Raw genomic sequence first — 22,235 nt, forward strand, 5'->3', positions numbered from 1 at the left:
GGAAAAAGCGAATCAGAAAATTGTTTGGTTGGGGATAGAAAAGAAGAAAGAGAGAGAGATTAGGGTTTGGATATGACTAAAAAAAAAGTAGGACCACAGCAATCATAGCAGCAAAATTAATTCTTCTTCCCCATTATTCAATTTCCCCACATTATGATTCACAACACAACTGGAATCAGGAATCAGGAATCAGCAGCGGTGAATCCACCTATATATATATATATGTATATATGAAGGGAGTAAACAGTAGTATCATTGTTTACACATAATGAAACTAACCAAAATAAAGAAGATATGCCATTATGCCTTGATAAGAATAGAGGAGTGGCCAGCTCTTTCTTTGCCTTGGCCTCTCTCCATTGAACATGGCTAGAATGGTAATTATATCTTCAATGAATTGAAGCCCTACAACTACAAACAACCAAAACCAGTAGATGCTAGTGCAAAGGGAGACCAGAAACGAGTTAGCTTACCTTCATGAGTCGTGCCACTGTGATGCGATGCCCTGTACAAGTAAATGACTGAACAATCTATAGTCCTAACAAGATCACCATTACATACATACTACTCAATAATCTCATCCTAGGAAACTATCACTAACCATCAATCCTTGGTGATTAAAAATAGAGCTCTAAAAGGAAAGCACATTTCTCCACTGGGAGAACTAGAAATAACCTGCTCACAGCAGCAAATTTGATTATATAAGGAATTGATGTTTATGTGTCTTCATCTGCAGCTCAACAGAGCCAGAGAAAACATGGAGAGTAGCCACTTCCTACTTTCCATGGCAGAAATTGATTAGCCAATATATATAAATCAATTCACTCGAACAGGAGCAAGGCTAGCAAAGGGATGGCGCAATATCCCATTAGGAACATTGGAGCTCCCGTGTTTGGTCATGGGATCGGCTAAGAAATGAATGATCAACATCGGTTCAGACAATATTTCAAGAGTTCTTTGGTCATTAACAACTAAAGAAAAAACCAGATTTGGTCATCATGCCAAAAATCTAGGTAATAAAAATGGCAGAAATGCCTTCAATGTATCAGAATTCTATTCAGGCACATGCATAGAGACCACCTAAAGTTTTTGAACCTACATATCACTGTGGATAGTACACTGGTGGGTATTGAGATGGTACATCATATCCACCATAACCAACGGCCCTGTTATAATAACCAGGTTGTGCATGTGTTTCTGGAGTATAGGCATTGGATGTTGATGGATTTAGGTTCCCTGAGTAGCCCAAAGTGGCTCCCGGCAATCCACACAAATCTGCGGATGAGCCCACATATGGGGAAGCAACCACCAGAGATCCTGGCATGCCATACGCTCCAGAAGATGAACCAAGGTATGAAGCAGCAGGATCTGGTAACAAGCCGCCTATCCTCATCATAGAAGATGGGTGTGGTGGACGAAAACCTGGATTGCCATTATATTTCCTTTTAAATGGTGATGGAGCAGCTGCTGGTTTTATTCGCTTGTTCCCATTCCCGTTATGTTTCTGTTGCTTTGGTGGCAGCTGAAGTTTGGGTACAGGGGCTGCAGCAGGTCTTTTTCTGTCAGCCTTCTCCTTTTCCAACTTCTTGATCCGCATCAACATTTCATCTTTGGGGTACTGAGATTCCAATCCATGCTCCTCGACACACTTAATCACTGACTTCAATGCACTAATTTCTTTCATTGCCGCATCATTCTACAGAGGAACATGATGAAGTAAGTATTCCCCATAGCAGATATACGGCAGTGCAAATCTCTTACAGTCAGCAATAACAATCTCTAGCAAATAAGACATTTAATGAGCTAATATCCCTTCTAACAACATTGACTAACTAATGAAATTTATTTGACTAAAGCTCTTCAGCAATGATTCTTGCAGAATCATAAATACGGAAGTCGATAAGCTAATGAATGCTATTTGACAGGAATTTTTAGTTTTATAGAAATTAACAGCTAGTGAAAATTATTGACTAATGAATTATTTTAGGCCTGATTATTTATAAAATTGGAAGTCCAAAAGCTAATGAAGCTATTTGACATAGTATATTCTTAATAAGTTCAAGAAACAGACAGAATGGCTTCCAATTTAAGAGCGGGATAAAACCTCTGACTGGAAACAGCTACTACTAAGTATCACCAGGTCGACATTCAGATTTTTCTCTTAACTAATGTGCATTTATTGTGCACCACAAGCCCTCTAATATTTTCATTGGTATAGCACTTATATGGCAAATCTTCCTCAGAGTTCAGATTACCATAGATACAAAAGCTTTATGATTGCAACCCAATCAATTTTGAAACGCAATAACAATAAGAGGGGCACCCTCACAGTACCAGCTAAATGAAGAAAAAATTATCAGTATTACCAATGACTGACGAGAACTCTTCCCATTCCTACGCACTTTCTGGGCAAATTTATTTGAATTCATCACGTATGCTTGCAGTAAGGGCACTGGGGGGTATTCATCAGTTAGCTCAAACTCAAAAACGAATTTGAGAGCTATAAGTTGTTTGCCCTTACTGACAAGCTTCCGTACAACATCTGTTGGAAACCATAATCTTGTCACTCACATCAAAATTCGAACTAGATATGCATGAAATAGAAGAGCACAGAAAATTAAATGTCTTAGTTTCAAAATATATAAAAATGCAGAATGAGGCTATTCTGAATGCATAGGCATCATAACCAGCTCAAGCCTCAACTTGTAAACGATGGAGGCTCTGTGTGTGAGCATAAAGCTAAAGATCACATCTTTTATATTTCTTGTGTCAAATACCATGGCCCATGAGAAGATGACTTCATCATCATACCCTACATTGTTTTAAATCCGAATAGTCTGGTAGGATCAAGTTATCATGAGGGATATTTCAAATCCGAATCAGGCAGTAATTTAAGTATTTATGTAGAGGTCTCTAGAAATCTAAATCCTAAATCACATCTTAGTCATAATCAAGTAGGACACAAATTTTCTCTACCTCAAGCTTTCAATCCCTATAAAGAATATTCACTTGACTCCAAATTCAGTCTCAAGCTTATGATACTGTCGTCTGATTCCTTAAACTTAATAACAGTCCAATTAATGGTCCTAACAGGTTAAACTTCCCAAACTAACATTCTTCCGACAATCAGTTTGTTGTGATGTCAGATGAGGTCATCCGAACGGAGCATTTGACATTGGTATGTGACTGTCATAACTAAAATTTTCTTTTGCCTCAGCATATTATATCCAAATAACCAAGTTCTGAAGATGTTACAATGCATCCAAGAAACCAAGATTGATATAATGTACACCTACACTAACATAACTATGCAAAAGAACACATGAATAGCTACACATGCTACTACATACTTACCAGAAATTTTACTCTCGAGGCGGAGAACTCGACACAAGTCTACAGTTTGTCGATACCTAGCGCTCATAACGACATAATCAACTAGCTCATCCGCATCAAACTCTCGATCACTCAACAGATTATAAGAAGCCAGGAGCTGCAAATAACCCAACCTCTCCAAACCCCAGTCCTCCTTCCCTTCTTCATCCCCTTCACTATTCAATGCCGCCATCTTCACCTTCCACTCCGCCGCGAGGGCTGCAGCCCGCTCCCTAACCTCCGCTCCCATCTCCACTCCAGTCCTCATCAACTCCTCCAACAACACCACGCAAGCCGTCCTCAGCCTAGACCCCGACTTCACCTTGTCGTCCCAAAACCCCACAAGCGTGTCCAAAACCATCGATCCCGCGTCCGGCGCGTGCTTGAACGCGTCGACCAACTCAACCCTAATCGCGGCCCTTTGCTTGGGACGTTCGATTACGTATTTGCGCAAACCGAGCGCGTCCATTTTCTCGCACAGAGACTTCAGCTCGGGCCGCGCCGGCAACAGCTCCGACGATGACGGCTTTTTCTTCTTTTCGGGTTCGAATTTAGCGGTTTGGGCGGATTCCAGCGCTTGGAGGGCGGCCAATTTGTCGAGGATCTCGGATTTTTGGGCGGAGAAGTAGGAATCGAGATCAGTCCATGCGAAATTGAAGGAGGAGAGGGAAGAGGACTGCGATTCCAATTCATCGAATGCTTTTTTTAAACTCTGCTTCTTCTCGTCGACGAGGCTGAGCGCCTCTTGGATCGATTTTACCGTCGTCAAGGCCATGGTGTTGTCGATTTGATAATCAGTGGGCACGCAGAATTCTGAATAGCATTTATTGATAACGGATTAGAGAGACGAACAGAGGAATTGAATGAACGAGGACGACGATGAAACAAATTAAAGGTGTGTTCGTTTAAAAAACAATACTCCAGTACTAATATTTAGTTATAATAAAAATCATTTTTAATTAAAAAAATTTAACGGCATGTGGTTTACTCTGCTCCAATTCATCACACTTCATTAATTCTTCTTCAGAATTTTGTAAAAAATCAAAGCCAATGAATAAAAAAATTGAATCTTCAACCCTTTTAATATCGACCCAAATTGACAAGACGGTTTCACACAGTTTTGTCAACAAAAAAAAGTCTCAATCCTCACAATTTCGATGGGGAGAATTTCGCGATTAATTCTCAATCTATTTTTATCACATGCTCAAATAAGTGGTCAATCGGCCTCTTGTTATCCACGCCAACGTCGTCGATGGCGTGGAAGCATTTCCGTTGAGCATCAACAAGCGAATTGCTTCATTGAGGGTAATAGGAGACGAAAATGTTGTCACGTTTCTTCTTCGACATCTCCAAAGATCCACGAATAAATGACGATGAACAAATGGTCCAAGTTTTCTAGGATTTGATAGCAGAGCAACAACATGATCTTCCTAAGCAATGGAGTCGTATGTGAAAACAAATATCTTCAAGTTAGGTGACTTAGAGCATCTGCAACGGTGGACGGACGTCGTCCGTCCGTCCGTGTCAGCGGCACGGAGAAGGTCGTCCGCTGCTGCACTCGCGCCGCTGGCACGGCGCTGCTCGATGCATCGAGCACGTCCGTGCCAGCGAGCAGGTGACGTGGCGGCACGCGATTGGCCAACGGCTATGCCGTTGCCTTTGAATATTTTTATTTGTTTTTTTAAAAACGGTATTTAATTTTAAAAATGGATAAAAAATAAAAAAAAATATTTTCCAAATCCAAAAAATATGGCCGTTTTTTGCCCGTTTTTCTGAAATTTTTTTATTTTTTTTATTTTTTTCCCAAAATCATCTATAAATACACACATTCATCATCCATTTATCACATCAAATCATCTCTCATTCATCTCTCATTCATAATTCTCATACATACTATCTACACATTCATCTCTCACTCAAAACCTCAAATGGATTTCACTCATCTTATGGCGGAAGCGGAGCGCGAAGAACAAGAATACTACGAACAACATCGTGCCGCTTACGAAGCATATGTCGTATGCACGTCGAGGTGTGCATACGACGATGGGCCAGAGGATCGAGACAAGGCACACAATGCGCGATACCCGAACCCACATTGAGCTACAAGAAGACCTAATCAAACACATGTCCGCGAAATTCGGCAACGAGTAGTGGTTTTTTTTATTTTTAGTATTTTAATTATGTAATTATTAATTTTTAGGATTTTAATTATGTAATTTTTAATTTTTAGGATTTTAATTATGTCGTTTTTATTTTATTTGTCATTTGTAATATTATTTAGGTTTTTTTAATGAATTTTAATATTATGGAAATGTTTTTGTTTAATTGAATTGTGCTCGTCCTTGCGGAAGAGCATAGTTGTGGGTGTTGTGCTCTTGCCAGAGTGCAGGCAAAAAAAGTGGGGCCGGGCCCACAACCGTGCTCGCTGGCAAGAGCACGGTTGTGGGTGCTCTTATATCTTGAATTTGAGAATGTACGACGTAACAACGCAAGCTGAGATGATCATTAGAGCATCCACAACCGTGTTCTTGCCAACGAGCACGGATGTGGGTCCGACCCCACTTTTTCTGCCTGCTCTTAGGCAAGAGCACAACACCCACATCCGTGCTCTTCCGCAAGGACGAGCACAAGGGTCCCACCATTTCATTATTCAATTTAAATAAAAACATTTCCACAAAATTAAAATGCATTAAAAATACCCGGAATAATATTACAAAATACATTAAAAAAATAAAAATTACATAATTAAAATCCTAAAAAATAAAAATTACATAATTAAACTCCTAAAAATTAAAAATTACATAATTAAATTCATAAAATTAAAAAACCACTACTCGTGGCCGAATTTCGCCCACATATGTTTGATTAGGTCTTCTTGTAGCTCAACGTGGGTTCGGGTATCGCGCATTGTGTGCCTTGTTTCAATCCTCTTACCCACCGTCGTATGCACACCTCGGCGTGGGGGAGACATCACGCTTGAGCTTCCGGCTTCATCCTCGTCGTAAAAGCTAGCCGCTCTCGGTCCTTCGTCGGCTATAATCATGTTGTGTAAGATAATACACGTGTACATAATGTCGGCGATATTTTTCACGTACCACAGCCGAGACGGGGCATTCACAATGTTGAATCGGGCTTGAAGGACCCCAAAGGCTCTTTCGACGTCTTTCCGCGCGGACTCTTGACGCTGCGCAAAAAGAACCCGTCTCGGGTCTTGCGGGTTGCTGAGCGTCTTCACGAAAGTCGACCACATTTGATGTGAAAAATGGATGATAAATGTGTGTATTTATAGATGATTTTGGGGGGGAATAAAAAATACAGAAAAACGGGTAAAAAAACTGCCAGTTTTTGGGATTGTAAAAAAATATTTTTTTTATTTTTTGGTATTATTTTTTATTTTTTTTATAAAAATAATTTTCCAACGGATATGCCGTTGGCCAATCAGAACACGCCACATTGCCTGCTCGCTGGCATGGACATGCTCGATGCATCGAGCAGCGCCATGTCCGCGGCAAGAGCACAGCGGCGGACAGCGGTGCCCGCCGCTGGCACGGACGGACGGACGAGCAATTGCTCGCCGTTGTGGATGCTCTTAAAAAGAGTTATGTCAGGTGGTGTTCGGCTTTCTAGATAAAATAATACCAAGATATAATCCATGATTGAGTTGTAAAAATTATTTTAGTCATAGATGGTTAACTATGGCTAATTATCCAATGATTATCCATCTATGATTGAGTGTGGATTGAATCTCATGTACTAAACACATTACATATTTAATCTCGAGATACAATCTTGCAAACCGAACACCCACTAAGAGCATCCCCATCCATGCTCTTGCCAAAGAGCATGGATGTGGGCTCGGACCCACATTTATTAATTTTTTACTCTATGCTCTTCCCCAAGAGCACAACACCCACATCCATGTTCTTCCGCAAGAGCATGCTCAAGGGTCCCACTATTCCATTATTCAATTTAAATACTTCAATTACTAAAAACATTTTCACAATATAAAAATGCACTAAAAATACCAGATATCATTACAAATTACTAAAAAATTAAAAATCACATAATTAAAATCCTAAAAATTAAAATTACATAATTAAAATCCTAAAAAATTAGATTGAGAGAGTTGGTTGGTATAGTGTCATTTTTTTATGTTTGAAATGAGAGTATTTATAGATGAAAGTATGAATTTTAGAGTAAAAATAATAATAAAAAAATTATTTAAAAGTGTGGAAAAAACGGATATATTTTATTAGGAAGTAGGAAAATATTTTTTTTATTAAATCTGAATTTTTCAGATTTTTTCGATTTTTTTTAAAAAAATAATAAAAAATGATAAACCAACGACCAACTAGAGTATGCCACGTCGGCTGCTAGTGCTCTTGCCGTTGGCACGGACGTGCTTTATGCATCGAGCAGGGTCGTGCCGTCGGCAAGAGCACAGCGGCGGATACCTGCATGCCGCGCCAACGGCACGGACACCGTCCTTACTGACGAGCACCGATGGGGATGCTCAATACTAAATTGGGACTTAGAGCATCCACAACGGCGAGCTGCAGCTCGTCCATCCGTCTGTGCCAGCGGTACGGAGACGCTGTCCGCCACTGCGCTCACGCCGCACTGCTCGATGCATCGAGCACTTCCGTGCCAGCGAGCACGCGACGTGGCAGGAGGTGATTGGCCAACGGCATAGCCGTTGGCAATTTGATTTTTTTTTTAAATCGATTTTTAATTAAAAAAACCGATTAAAAATTAAAAACCGATTAAAAAAATATTTTCCCACTTTCCAAAAAATTATATCCATTTTCTACCCACTTTTAATTTATTGTTCAAATTTTTTCCCCCAAAAATACACATTTTCATCTATAAATACCCCACTTTCACACCCAAAAATTCACACCACACTACACAATTCTCATCTACATTCTCTCATTTGCATTCTCATCTACATTCTCTCATTTCCATTCTCAATCTTTCTTCCACTCCTACAACATAACAATGTCCGACCACGACGATCACCCCCCGGGCTCCCATGGTTGGAACCCCGATTGGTTCGGTTCACAACCGTTTCCTAGTCCGGAAATGGAATATTCGGCCCCTCCTCAAACCCAAAGTTCGGGAGTTCCGGGTGGCTACCGGCCTTACCCGATCGACGACCAAGATGCCCCCGAAGGGCAATACGGGTGGACACCCGAGCCTAGAGCGAGGTCAAGAGGCCCTTCCCAAACTCCGACTTCTCCTACTCGCGGTGTCCGCACACCGTACACTCCGGCGGAGATGGAGCAATTGTTTAAGGCATTCTTGTCAATCTCCGAAGATCCGGAGGTTGGCACGAACCAATCCGACGATCATTATTGGTGGCGCATCTATCGCCGGTACAATGAAAACAGACCGGGGGGAACAATCGAGCGCAACGAGAGTATGGTGCGCAACGCCATATACAGAGCCAACGAAGAAATCCAAAAGTTCCAGGGGTATTACCTCCAGGAAGAGCGGTCGGCGGGGAGCGGCCGGAGCGAGGTCGACATCATTAGTTCCGCCTTGTCGACCTACCAATCCATGAACTACAAGCCGTTCAAGTACCTCAACATTTGGCAGGAGACGGGGTCGCATCCGAAGTATATGGGAGGCGTAACATCCTCCTCTAGCGGCTACTCCAGACGGTCAAGGTTGGTATCCCTATCCGATGTCGGCTCCGAAGACGTGGCTAGCCAACTTGCCGGAGCTAAACTGGGTAGCCCCGACGCCGGCCCGAGCGGTTCCCAACGCCGCGCAATGAAGGAAGAAGGCGGCGGCCAATCGCTGGCGCGCCGCGACTCCATCCGACGATGCTCCCGAACCCACTCCAGCTCCATATGCGCCACCTCCACCCCCCACCAACTCGTTGTGGGGGATTTTGGCCCAACTCAATATGGCCGATAGGTCAACTATGACCCCCGCGCAACTTCGATCGCATGAGGCAATGATATTGGGCCTCCAAAAACAATTGGGGGTAGTGCCGCCGGATGAATAGTCTTCCACGAGGGTATTTTTAGCCTTTAATTATGTAATTTTTAATTTTTAGGAGTTTAATTATGTAATTTTTAATTTATAGGAGTTTAATTATGTAATATTTAATTTTTAGGATTGTAATTATGTAATTTTTATTTTTTAGGATTTTAATTATGTAATTTTTAATTTTTAATGTATTTTGTAATATTATTCCGGGTGTTTTTAATGTATTTTAATTTTGTGGAAATGTTTTTATTTAAATTAAATAATGGAATGGTGGGACCCTTGTGCTCGTCCTTGCGGAAGAGCACAGATGTGAGTGTTGTGCTTTTGCCTAAAACCAGGCAGAAAAAATGGGGTCGGGCCCACAACCGTGCTCATTGGCAAGAGCACGGTTGTGGATGCTCTTAAGAGAATGAAGAATCTGACCCATGTCAATGTCAACTAACAAAGTGGGAGTCGTTCGATGGACTATTAAAAGTCGAAGGCTTCGATGATGACAAGCAGTGCATCCTCGATGGGGGATAAATCATTGATTTGTTCACAAAATAGGTATTAACGTACAATTTCTATTAGGCCATCCACAATAGGAATAGCCCAGCAATAGCCCAGCCATAGCCTAGCCACTGCCACATCATCAGCACTAAAAATCCTCATGCCACATCATCAAAACAAGCAAATAGCCCAGCAATAGTCCAGTCATAGCCTAGCCACATAATATCCACATCACTATTAACAAATATATACAAAATGAAATAATTAACAATCACACAATATACGAAATTTAATTTACGAGACATGTACGGGAAACATTAATAATACTATTAAAATTTTAAAAAGTACAATAATTTAAAAAAAGTACAATAATTAAAAAAATTACAATCATTTTTAAAAAAGTACAATAATTCACTCCTCGTCGCCACGAGTACATGTTGTAGTATGGGGGCATCTGACTCCATCCACCTCCCACGGGGATCGGGGGAGTTTGAGATCCGCTACTCCCTGAAGTAGGCTCGTTGTTGTGATCCATTTACCGTTGTTGATCTTGTGCAGAAATTTAGATAGAGATAGTACTCGTTAATACAAGTGGTGCGAATGAAAATGACAGGCAAGTCGCGTATATATAGTGTTTCGGAAACAAAAAAAAAATAAAAATTCGCGCTAGGCGGTGCGCTAGGCGATCCGGACTCTGCAATAGCGCCTAGCGGATCGCCTAGCGCCGCGGAACCGCCGAGCGCTATGCGGTTTTTTTTCGCGAAATCCGCTAGGCGGCTGCAATAGATCGCCTAGCGCACCGCCTAGCGCTGGCGCTCGGCTAGGCGGTGCGCTAGGCGCTATTGTGGATGCTCTTACAAAGCTTTGTTCAAAGATACTTGGAAGATGCCTTGAGACCTATTGTCCAAGGCAAGTAGCCTTAGACCACTCCCATCCGTGAACAAAAATTTGAAAAATAAATTAAATGTAATTTAATCAATCATCCTTGTCAGAGGTTGTGCAGCGGGATTTGGAACCCTTGCTGTGGCTAATATCACAGCAGGGGATGTTGTTCCACCCATAGTATTATTTTAATTTTAAATAATAATATTAAAATATTTTATTATAAAAAATTTAGCGTGTGTATGTATAATAGCACAGCCCGTACGTGCACAACAGGGATCCCAGCCCCGTGCAGCGACCTATAGATTGAGTGGATGGGCTTTTGTTGAGTTCACATGTTTATTGATGGTGGTGAAACTTTTTTACCCTTCTTTTTTTATTTAATCAGATATTTTTTTTCCGTTTTTATATTTTATACGCTTGTTTACTTATAGTAATATATTACTAATTTATTTTGATTTTATTTATATTTTTGTTGTGAATTTATTTCTATAAATAGTTTTCATAATGTCTTATCATTCACATTCGAGTTATTACTTTTTTCTAGTATTTATATTTTTACTTTTAGTTTGATTCTTTTCTATTATTGTAAGTCATTTCTATAGAAATTTTTAGTATAATTTTTATATTGTATTTCATTTCTCTTAATTTAGTAATTTTCATTATGATTTAAACTTAATTTAGTTTATATAAATTTATACATATAATATACTAAAATTAATTATAAATTATTTATTTATTAAGAATATGTAACGTGGAAAGTATTTTATTAGTTTGGTTGGGATTATGATGGCTAGGTGGATGAGGGAGAAATGAATATTTTATTAAAAGTTGATTAAGATTCGATTGGGTGAGGGTTATTGTCGTAGGTAACCTTGGTCGAACAATTTGAACGCATAGTCGATTGGATAGTTTTTCTATATTTAGTCATACACCTCGTATTTAAGATTTAACTGTATTTTCTGCTATTTCAGCTTTTTAGCTTTCAGAAATTTTATAATTAAACATTGTTGTTTGATATAGAATGAAGAATTACAGATTAAATTGTCAGATCACGAGGTTTGACTGGATCTTGATCGCGCGTATTTATTTATAATAAAGTTTGAGACATTTATGCGAAATTTGATTGTTTTTTTAATGATTGCATTATGGAATTTCTACTCTTCGGGGAAAAACCATTCATGAATAAGAGGGCTCCCCCAAAATGGTATATATATAAATAGGAGAATGGGCATTGGGATAAATAAATTATGATCTATATTTACAAACAAGGGAGTTTATATTTGTAATTCCAATACTAGTTTGTTAGGATAGAAGTTTGAATTCAAATACTTATCCAAATGACACACGCACGATTTTTTTAAGGCATTATTGATGTTGTGAAACTTTAAATACTATATATATAGCTTTAATTCCAACGACTATACTAAAACGAGACGATTAATAAACTAATTAATTTTTGGGATGGTTAGAGTTGGAGACAACTTAAGTTTAAGTATGGCCATAAGTTTTAAATCTGATAAATTCACGGATAAAAATTACTAATACGAGTATGACATTTTAATAAGTATTTTATTTTATTAAAATACGTAAATTTTAATGGTATAAAATAAAAGCATGAAAAATACTAATGGATTTCTGTGATTCTACACATCCATCTTAGATGCTATACGATTGTGTAACTATTTATCAATGAATTACTAGTAGTAATTATTTATTAAATATAATTGAATGGGTCATACACACATAAGAGCATTCGTAATGGCGGACGTCCACGCGGAATTCCCATCGGCGTGCTGGAATTCTGTGGCGGACGTCCGCCATTGCGCGTCCCAGGCACGGATACGGAATTTCGCGAAAGAATTCGCAGTTCCGCGGCATTCCGCGGAATTCCGTGCGGACGTCTGCCATTGCGTTGATGCTCGCGGAATTCCACGCGGAATTCCCGTTTAATGCATTAAATATTTTTTTCGGTTCCTATATATACATCTCGTTGAACTTCATTTCATTCGCACCACTTGTATTAACAAGTTTCTCTATCTCTAAAAATACATTTCTTGTGAATCAACAATGAAGCATCACGACACCGATTCACCCGCCTCTAGCGAGTCACCGATGCCCCATTTTCCCATCGGCGGGAGTGAGCCGACGAGTGCTGCGATGCCTAAAATGCTGGGGATGATGCCCCAGTCTCAAATGCCACCGGGAATGATGCCCGGGTACTACAACATGTACCCGCCGTGGTACGGGATGATGCCCCAGATGCCGGGGATGATGCCCCGGATGCAGGGGTCGCCTGTCGTTGCGGGCGGGGTAGGCAGGGGGTCCCCCAATCGCCGGTCGACAACGTCTATCGGCCCTTTATGGATTTACTGGCGACGGACAACCCGCCGAGTTCTCCTTTCGAGACTCAGTTCGCTGGCGTCGACACGTTCTCGTTCGAGGAGTTGGGGCTTTCTCCCGTCCGGGATACTCCCGTCAGCGCACCACCGGCGACGGGGAGGGCAGGGAGGACGGGGCGTCCCGGTGTACAGAGATGAGGTGGGGGAGGGATCCAGAGGGAGCAAGAGGACTGTCTGGAGCATGGGCGAGTGCGTCGCACTGGCAAAGGCGTGGATCAGTGTAGTGGAGGATCCATACGTCGGGGCGAACCAACACATCGACCGGATGTGGTGGCGCATTAGCCAAAGCTACCTCCAGTTCAAACAGTGGGAGCGGTTGAAGAGGCAACTCAGCCGATTTGCCGGCATTTACACAAACAACCTCCGCTCGGCAACCAGCGGCATGTCTGCCGAGGATGTGAAGCTGCTGGCGTATCAGCAGTTCCCCGACGCTGAGAAGGGCTTCGGGGAATTCGAGTATTGGCCAGTGTTTCTTGTGGTGCAATCGTCGCCCAAGTTCATTGCGGGTGTTGAATCCGACTGGCCGAAGCGGACGAAGATCAGCGCCTCCGGAGAGTACAGTAGCAGTGCTGGTTCCACGGAACTTCCCCCTCCCGAGTCAGAGTTCCCCACACCGACATCGGAGGGGCGCCGCCGTCGCCCGGTTGGGCAAAAATCCTCGGTGCGGATGTCGAGGGTAAGCACCAGTGGATCCACCGAGGCCTAATCGGCAGCATCCCCCCAAAACGATCCCGAGAACCCCTTATTCGCCCGCATCGACGCACATGAAACCTTATTACGTGTGATGGTTGAATGGCGCCAATCGACCGACCCCCATTACAAGCGGAAGCTTAAGCCCCTCCTCGATAGCTAAAGCTACCTCCAGTTCAAACAGTGGGAGCGGTTGAAGAGGCAACTCAGCCGATTTGCCGGCATTTACACAAACAACCTCCGCTCGGCAACCAGCGGCATGTCTGCCGAGGATGTGAAGCTGCTAGCTCATCAGCAGTTCCCCGACGCTGAGAAGGGCTTCGGGGAATTCGAGTATTGGCCAGTGTTTCTTGTGGTGCAATCGTCGCCCAAGTTCATTACGGGTGTTGAATCCGGCTGGCCGAAGTGGACGAAGATCAGCGCCTCCGGAGAGTACAGTAGCAGTGCTGGTTCCACGGAACTTCCCCCTCCCGAGTCAGAGTTCCCCACACCCACATCGGAGGGGCGCCGCCATCGCCCGGTTAGGCAAAAATCCTCGGTGCGGATGTCGAGGGTAAGCACCAGTGGATCCACCGAGGCCCAATCGGCAGCTGATAAGTCGTATTCTAGGCCTCGGTTACTGGTCAGTATTACAGGTTTAAATGATTATATTTGCAAAGCAGTTGCTCAAAGTGTGCAGGATAAGTGTTCTGGCCAGTAGGGAAGTTCCGGAGTGTTCGGGTGAAAGAAGCGCCAGCATGGTCTCATACTGATCCGTATACGTGCTAAAACGGCTTGAGATGAAGAAGACGGATAGCTGGGACGGATTACCCACAATTAAGGGCAAAGAAGTCAAATTGCAGCGAGGATTTACCCTAAAATCAAGGGTCGCCTCCCTATAAAAGGTAGCCAAGTTGGAGAGAGAAGGAGCCTTCCATAGACTTCAATTCACCATCATCTTTAGGTAGAGAGTTCTCTCGGTAATTTCAGTCTTTCAGCCGTGTCCCACTTCTTGCCTCGCCGAGCCATGATCACCTGACGTTCAGAATGTTCCCGAGTTCCAGTCATCGTCCGTTCCAGTTAGCTAGATCGTAGTTCCAGTCAGAGATTTTATCGCCCGGAGTGGCAAACAATCTTTAAATTGCTTTCGTAGTTTAATTAGTTCTCCGTCTTTACGTTGGATTTCTGTTACATTTTGGGATTTTGTTGTTTTGAAGTGCTTGCTTTGGATATCCGAACGTGTTAATGCTATGAAGTTGATTTCCGTTTCGTTCATTGTAGTGTTCTTTTCTTTCCTTGTCTAGTTAGCTTAGATCTAAGGTTTCTCGGTGTTTTAAGTGCTAAATCTCTAAATTCTGTTACGTAACAAATTTCTTTAGGATAGGTAAACAAGTACTATTTGATCTGGAAGTAGATCGTTGCATGCAAGGCTTCGTTTTATTTTCTGAATCGATTTTTCATGTTGACCAGCATGCAGAAGTCCAGTTTCAGCGTTTGATTTCAGATTTGATTTCTTAGTTTTAGATCTGTGTTCGCGAGTTGTTAATCTGCGTTTGCCGGGTTGGATCTGGAATTGTTATCTGAGTTTAATTTGTGTTGTTGGAGAAGACGATGTCTACATCCAGATTGGGGACCACCTTACTTTTATTTACTTTTGCTTTCTTTTGTCCTTCACCTCTGGTTGTACCTGCAGATCTGTCAGCCTAGTCACCACTACCTCCACTACACTCTGAATATTCTGTTTAGCCAAAAATAGAAATACCGTCCTTTCCAAACAATTTCTGTTACACCATGTCCCCTCATTTCCACGTACACAGTTGCATTCCATGATCTGCTCCCCCATCCTAGTCAGTAGGACGCCACCCTTTAATTACTCGCCTAGGTAGAAACTCAACCCGAGCGTGGTAGCTAACCAACCCTCCAAAATATCACCGCAGTAGTTTAAACGCACCATCTCTGTGGGATTCGACCCTTACCTCCACTATACTGATCAGTAGAAGTGGGTTGAGGAATCTTTGAAGACGAGGTCTAGGCTTAGTTAGGATCTTTATCCTGCCAGTAGGATATATCCTCACTTGAACGACACCTACGCACCACGTTACCTCTTCAAATGGCGCCGTTGCCGGGGATGGATGGCGTTTTAGATACTATTGTGTGTGATACTTTGGCGTAAATATTGTGTATAATTTTTTCTCTTTTTCTTTTGTTTCAGTTTATGAGAAGCAGTTCGGATCCTAATCCGTGGAAACCGAAGATACTTCAGCGAGGATCCATACTTGTGACCACTCGTTCTGGCCTGTCAACAACTCTGTCTGACCTAGACACGAGTAGCGACGAAGAACAGTACACCATAGAAGGACCAATTCCCATGGAGTTGCCACTGTTGGAAGGCAATCCAGGAATGGCTGCCAACATGGACGAAGATCCAGAGGTCGGTACGCTGAATGCGCATACCGAAGGAGAACCACCGCAAGCTATCGTGGTCACCCCGGGACAGACTGCTTGTGACGTGAAGCCTCATGTCATAGCGATTCTACCTACATACTGCGGGAAAAGCTATGAAGGGCCGTATGAGTTCCTTCACGAATTTTGTAAGATTTGTAGAGCGCAGAGAAGACCAGCAGGAGCGACTGAAGATGATTATAGGCTGAAAGCTCTGCCATTTGTGCTCAAGGGGGAAGCGAACACCTGGTTCATGCGCTTGCCCCCTGACTCTATTGAGACTTGGGCCGACTTCAAGTCAGCATTCCTGGGCGAGTTTTTTCCGTCATCTAAGACAAGCGCACTGAAGAGAGAAATAACGAATGTGAAGCAAGGATATGACGAGCCCTTGAGCGACTATTGGGCAAGATACATGGGTCTTTTGGAATCGTGTCCCAACCATCGCATGGCGGACATTGAAGTACATCATACTTTCTACGAGGGCATGAACGCGGTAACCAAAGACCTGGCCAATTCATCTTCGGGAGGAAGCTTCACGCAATTACGGGTCAGCGAAGCAAAGAGAGTCCTAAGGAAGCTACTGAATGCAAAGAAAGAGTATGACCATTCAAGGGAAGGATACAACCGAGAGCGGGCTGCTGTTGCATCGACTACTGATCAGGAGAACAAGCTGGAGCAGAAAATGGACTTGAAGATGGATGAGCTGAAGAAGTCACTTTTGAGTGCCATCGAGAAGAGCACTCCACCACCTCTCCCAACTGGAAACTACAAGGGTGCAGAGCAGGGGAATCAAGGGGCCCAATACGAGCATCCGAATGACTTGATCAGTACGGAGCAAGCTAACGCTGCTGGGTATTTTAACCAGAATGGGAATTGGATCCAGGGGAGACAACGGGACGCACCATGGAGGGACCACCCGAATTTTCGATGGGGAGAAGGGAACCAAAACCAGAACCAAGGTCAAGGCCAGAACCAATATAACTAGGGATGTCAATCGGGTCGGCCCATCGGGTTTCGGGCCGGCCCTACTCGGGTTGCGGATCAATCGGGTGCGGGCTAATCGGGTTGTGAATTTTTTCGGGTTGTAAAAGTTCAACCCTAACCCTAAAAGCTCAGGTTTCGGGCTAGCCCAGCGGGTTAATCGGGTTGCTACCGATAAGATTTACATGCAATCAATCCAATAAATAACGATGAAAATTAGTTATATTCATAAAATGTAAAATATTTAATTATGATACATTTGAGATATATGGTCAAACTCAATCATAAACATGATCAAATACTAATATTTGAGATATTTCGATAAATTTTAATGCATGTTGTAGAAATTTAAATATTTTTTAAGTGAATTTAAAGTTTTTAATTTATTTATCAATTATTATATTAATAAAAATTTAATATATAATTTGTATATTTAATATAAAATGAAAGTTATTTTTTTAGTTATCTATATTATAAAATTAATCAATAAAATGTCGAATTATGAGTAAAAAATAGAATAATAGAAATTTTATCGGGTTTTCGGGCCAGCCCATCGGGTTTTCGGGTCTAGCCCTAACGGGTCGCGGGTTAATCGGGTGCGGGCTAATCGGGTTTTAATTTTATCGGGCTAGAAATTTTCAACCCTAACCCTATAAATTTGGCGGGCTATTCGGGTCAGCCCACGGGTTGCGGGCTACATTGACATCCCTAAATATAACCCTTACCCGAACCAAAACCCTAACCGTGGACCAGCAAACCCAGACTTCCAGCCCAACTGGTCAGGAAGAAACCAACAAGCCCAAAACCATAACCCACAAAGCTCAAACTCGAACCCTGTTTACGTGCCACCCCACCAGAGAAATTTCCAAAACTACCAAAATCAACCAAACCAAGCATCCCAACACCATCAGAACCAGAATCAATTCCAAGCCCAGCACCAGAATCAATATCCTCAAGATCAGTACACTCCTCCTGCCCAATATAACCAATACCCGCCTAATCAAGGACAGCAAACCTTCCAGAACTATCAACACCAAGGGCCGGGTCATTTCCAAAACTCGAACAGGCCGAGGAGATCCGTTGAGGACATGATGAGTGAAATGCTAGCATCACAACAGAACATCAAAGGAGAATTGCAAGCCCATAATGAGGTCGTGCAGGGGATGCAAAATGCCCAGAAAGAACATAAGGCGAACATGGATATGATGAATAGGCAGTTAGCTCAACTGGCCAGTTCGATGGGTGATTTGAAGGGAAATGCAGGAAAACTCCCATCTACAGTCCAAATGCCCGAGAAGGCAAATGTGAGTAAGGTCACGTTGAGGTCAGGAACTACTTATGATGCACCTCAACCGAAACAGCCGAGTGAAGGATCGAATGGAACGAAGATAGGAGGCGAGACAATTTCAGCTGAGGAAATAGGGAATTTCATGCCTCGAATGCAGGATCCATTCTTCCTGGATGATACACCAAGTATAAGAGGTGAACCCGATGCCTTACTGAGCAGGAAGGAACCTCCTCAAGAGAAAAATCCCAGAATGGAGGCTCGGACCCAAGAGCTACCAAAGAAAGTTGCTGAGGAACCCGTAGAAGAGAAAAAAGGGGAGAAACCATTCCCATTCGGATTTGTTACAAAGAGGAAGAAAGAGAACCCGGTCGACTACTTGTCGATTTTTGGAAGGTTGGACGTCACCATACCATTCCTCCAAGCCGTGAAACTACCCCCGCTCGGAAAATTCATTAAGGATTTCATAGCCGGGAAAGCTCAAAAAGATGGACAAATCATGGTGGAAGGGATCGCATCCGCAATTGTGCAAGAGAAACTGCCGCCCAAGAGGGCCGATCCAGGTATGTTCACTTTACCCATAACTATAGGGGATGTGAAAGTTGAACATGCGATGTGTGATCTTGGAGCTTCCATTAATGTCATGCCATTATCAATCTATAACCGACTGAAAGGAGTGAGGCTGTCAAACACTAGGGTGTTGATCCAGCTGGCTGATAGGTCGTGCATAAGCCCTGAGGGAGTTTTAGAGAACGTGTTGGTTAGAGTACAGGAGTTCACATACCCTGCTGATTTTTATGTGATCAAAATGAGTGAGCATGAAGCGAGAGAGTCTAGTGGAGTCTTGTTAGGGAGACCTTTTTTGAGAACGGCTAAGACAATAGTGGACATGGCCGAGGGGACTATTTGCATTGATTTTAATGGTGAGAAGTTTACTTTTGATATAAATGATGCCATGAAGAAACCCATTGATTCTGAAAATCTATGCTTTGTTGATGTGATTGACCCTCTAGTCCAAGATTTTCTTGAGACCGAACTATTACAGGAAAAACTCCAGGCTTTAGATGCTTGTGATCAGGCCGACGAAGAAGCTGCTGCGTGGTGTGATTTGATCAGTAGCCAGGGGTTGACCGACGAAGAAATAGAAGGAGCGATCAAGGAATTCTGTCAAAAGTCGGCGTTCATTGGAGCCGCAGGGGCCAAGCTTCCAGTCAGTACGGAAGAACCTTCAGGGGAAGACTTAAAGAAAGACGGGGAGGCCCAGAAAAACCCTCTACCCGAAGACACACTTCCACCCCAAGTCGAGCTAAAAAAGTTACCATCGAACTTGAAGTATGCCTACCTCGGGGAGGAGAACTCATATCCCGTAATCATCAACAGCAGTCTCACAAAAGAACAAGAAGCGCGGCTACTGACTGTGTTGAATAGGAATAAGAAGGCAATCGGATGGAGCCTTACAGATCTAGTAGGGATAAGCCCCGACGTTTGCATGCACCACATCAGGCTAGAAGAGGGAGCGAAGGCTCATCGAGATGCTCAAAGGAAGGTAAACCCTAACATGCGAGAGGAAATTTTAAAGGAAATCTTGAAGTTGTTGTCGCTAGGGATTATCTATTCAGTGCCGGACAGTGAGTGGGTCAGCCCGATCCACATGGTTCCAAAGAAATCCGGGATCCAAGTTGTCAAGAATGAGAGGAACGAGCTGATTCCAACAAGGCTGGTCACGGGTTGGCGAATGTGCATCGACTACCGGAAGCTGAACAACGCAACAAGGAAGGACCATTTTCCTTTGCCTTTCATCGATCAGATATTAGAGAGATTAGCTGGGAAAGTATATCTTCTTTTCATCTGATGGGCACTTGATCGTTTTCACAAAGACTGGCCACATCAGGTATATCCCATCCGCCAAATAATAGCCCATGTTGTGCTGGTTGCCGTTGGCGACGAAGTTGACGGTCGGACCGACGCTCATGCACTGGTCGTTGAAAAGGGGCTACGACTGGAGGACGTTGATGTCGTTATTCGCCCCGGCTACTCCAAAATAGGCATGCCAAATCCACAACCAGTAGTCAGCTACCTCTTCAAAGATCATCGTGGGATTCTCTGTCTTGAAACCGGCAGTGTACATCCCTTTCCAGGTAGCGGGGCAGTTCTTCCATTCCTAGTGCATACAATCTATGCTGCCCAGCTTCCCCGGGAAGTCGTGTTGAGACCCGTGCATATCCAGCAGAGCCTGACAATCTTCGGGGGTAGGCTTCCGAAGATACCTATCCCCGAATATCTCCCTAATGCCCTGACAAAAATACTTCAGGCAATCGCGGGCTGTCGACTCGCCGATGTGGATGTACTAGTCGAACATGTCCTCCGCACCTCCGTATGCCAACTGCCTGATTGCGGCAATGCACTTCTGAATCGGCGTGTGGCCGGGTTTACCAGCTGCATCCTCCCGCACCGTGAAATACCCGTATCAACGCTCCAAAGCGCCAACGATACGCATAAACAGCGGCCGCTGCATCCTAAACCGTCGCCGGAATAGGGTCTCCCCAAACCGTTGCTCCGGCGCAAAGTAGTCCTCGTACAATCGACGGTGGGCAGCGAGGTGGTCGTAGGGTACTATAGTGTGACGATGGAAGGGTCGAGGCACCGCGGGCGCCGAGGCCGCTTGTTCCTCCCTCGCCGCGGCCTCCCGCACACGTGCCCAAATCGGAGCCATTATGTCTTCATGATGGCCACTACCACTACCACTACCGGCCATTACTATTATAAAAAAGAAATTTAGAGAGAGAGAAACTTGTTAAAACAAGTGGTGCGAATGAAATAAAGTTCAACGGGCAGTATATATAGACGGTACCAAAAAAAATAAAGCGGAATTCCGCGGGAGTCAACGCAATGGCGGACTTCCCTGCGGAATTCTGCTTAACGCCGCGGAACTGCGACGGCCTCGGGGGAATTCCGTATCCGTTGCGGGCATGCACAATGGCAGACGTCAGTGACGGAATTCCCGCACGCCGGTGGGAATTCCGCCCCGACAGGCGCCATTGCGGATGCTCTACAAATAACATCTTGTTGTTGCATCGAAACATATAAATGTTGACTAATCTGGCTATTTCCATATCTCTCGCTATTTTTTTTGGGGGGGGGGGGGCTATTGAAGTGGTTGAGTCTTCTCACTCGACTCTAATGTCGAATGACTGGACTCAGGAGTAAGCAAGTGTGCACATATGAGAATTAATGCAAAGCTCGGTCCAGACACAACGCTCCTTAAATCCACTGGATCACTGGGTCCAGGAACTCAAGAGAACTACAGTGTTTTTGTCGTTGGACACACTCGACTTCCCTTCAAAAATAAATCCCTCAACCCGAATACTATGAATTAGTATAGGGAAGTGGGGTCGATCCCACATAGATGGATTCGCAAAGTAGTGCTAAGAGACTATGGAAACAAACGGTTGCTGCCACGCAAAGGGGTTGAGATTTTAACTATCACTAGATCTAGGCAAGAAATGTAAACGCTAGACCTAGGACACAGAAAACTTACTGGAATCAGACATCAAATCCGAAAGACACAATTACTCCCTAGACTGAGTAAACGACTACCTAATCTAGCTAAACAGTAAGCAACTAACAGAGGGGACCATCTTTCCAAAAATAGCAAGTACGGTAAAAAGCTGCAGACAACCAACCCCTGCAATTTCCTAACCAACTCAGACGCGTAA

The 22,235-nt window shown here is 43.3% G+C and overlaps 2 protein-coding genes across 3 annotated transcripts in view; one reads left to right on the forward strand and one right to left on the reverse strand.

Annotated features, from left to right (window-relative positions):
* LOC121756375 (peptidyl-prolyl cis-trans isomerase FKBP16-1, chloroplastic-like) overlaps nucleotides 1-22,235 on the forward strand; it is a 542,442-nt gene that overhangs the window by 365,186 nt on the left and 155,021 nt on the right. The window lies entirely within an intron of this gene.
* Nucleotides 917-4,501, reverse strand: LOC121756346 (truncated FRIGIDA-like protein 1). Its single transcript, XM_042151865.1, has 3 exons — nucleotides 3,355-4,501; nucleotides 2,367-2,542; nucleotides 917-1,696 (listed from the first exon to the last, which is right to left on the reverse strand). Exons 1-3 carry the CDS (start codon nucleotides 4,145-4,147, stop codon nucleotides 1,103-1,105), a joined length of 1,563 nt encoding a protein of 520 aa, XP_042007799.1. The 5' UTR covers nucleotides 4,148-4,501; the 3' UTR covers nucleotides 917-1,102.

The sequence above is a fragment of the Salvia splendens genome, chromosome 11 (assembly GCF_004379255.2).
Source record: "Salvia splendens isolate huo1 chromosome 11, SspV2, whole genome shotgun sequence".
Taxonomy (NCBI): domain Eukaryota; kingdom Viridiplantae; phylum Streptophyta; class Magnoliopsida; order Lamiales; family Lamiaceae; genus Salvia; species Salvia splendens.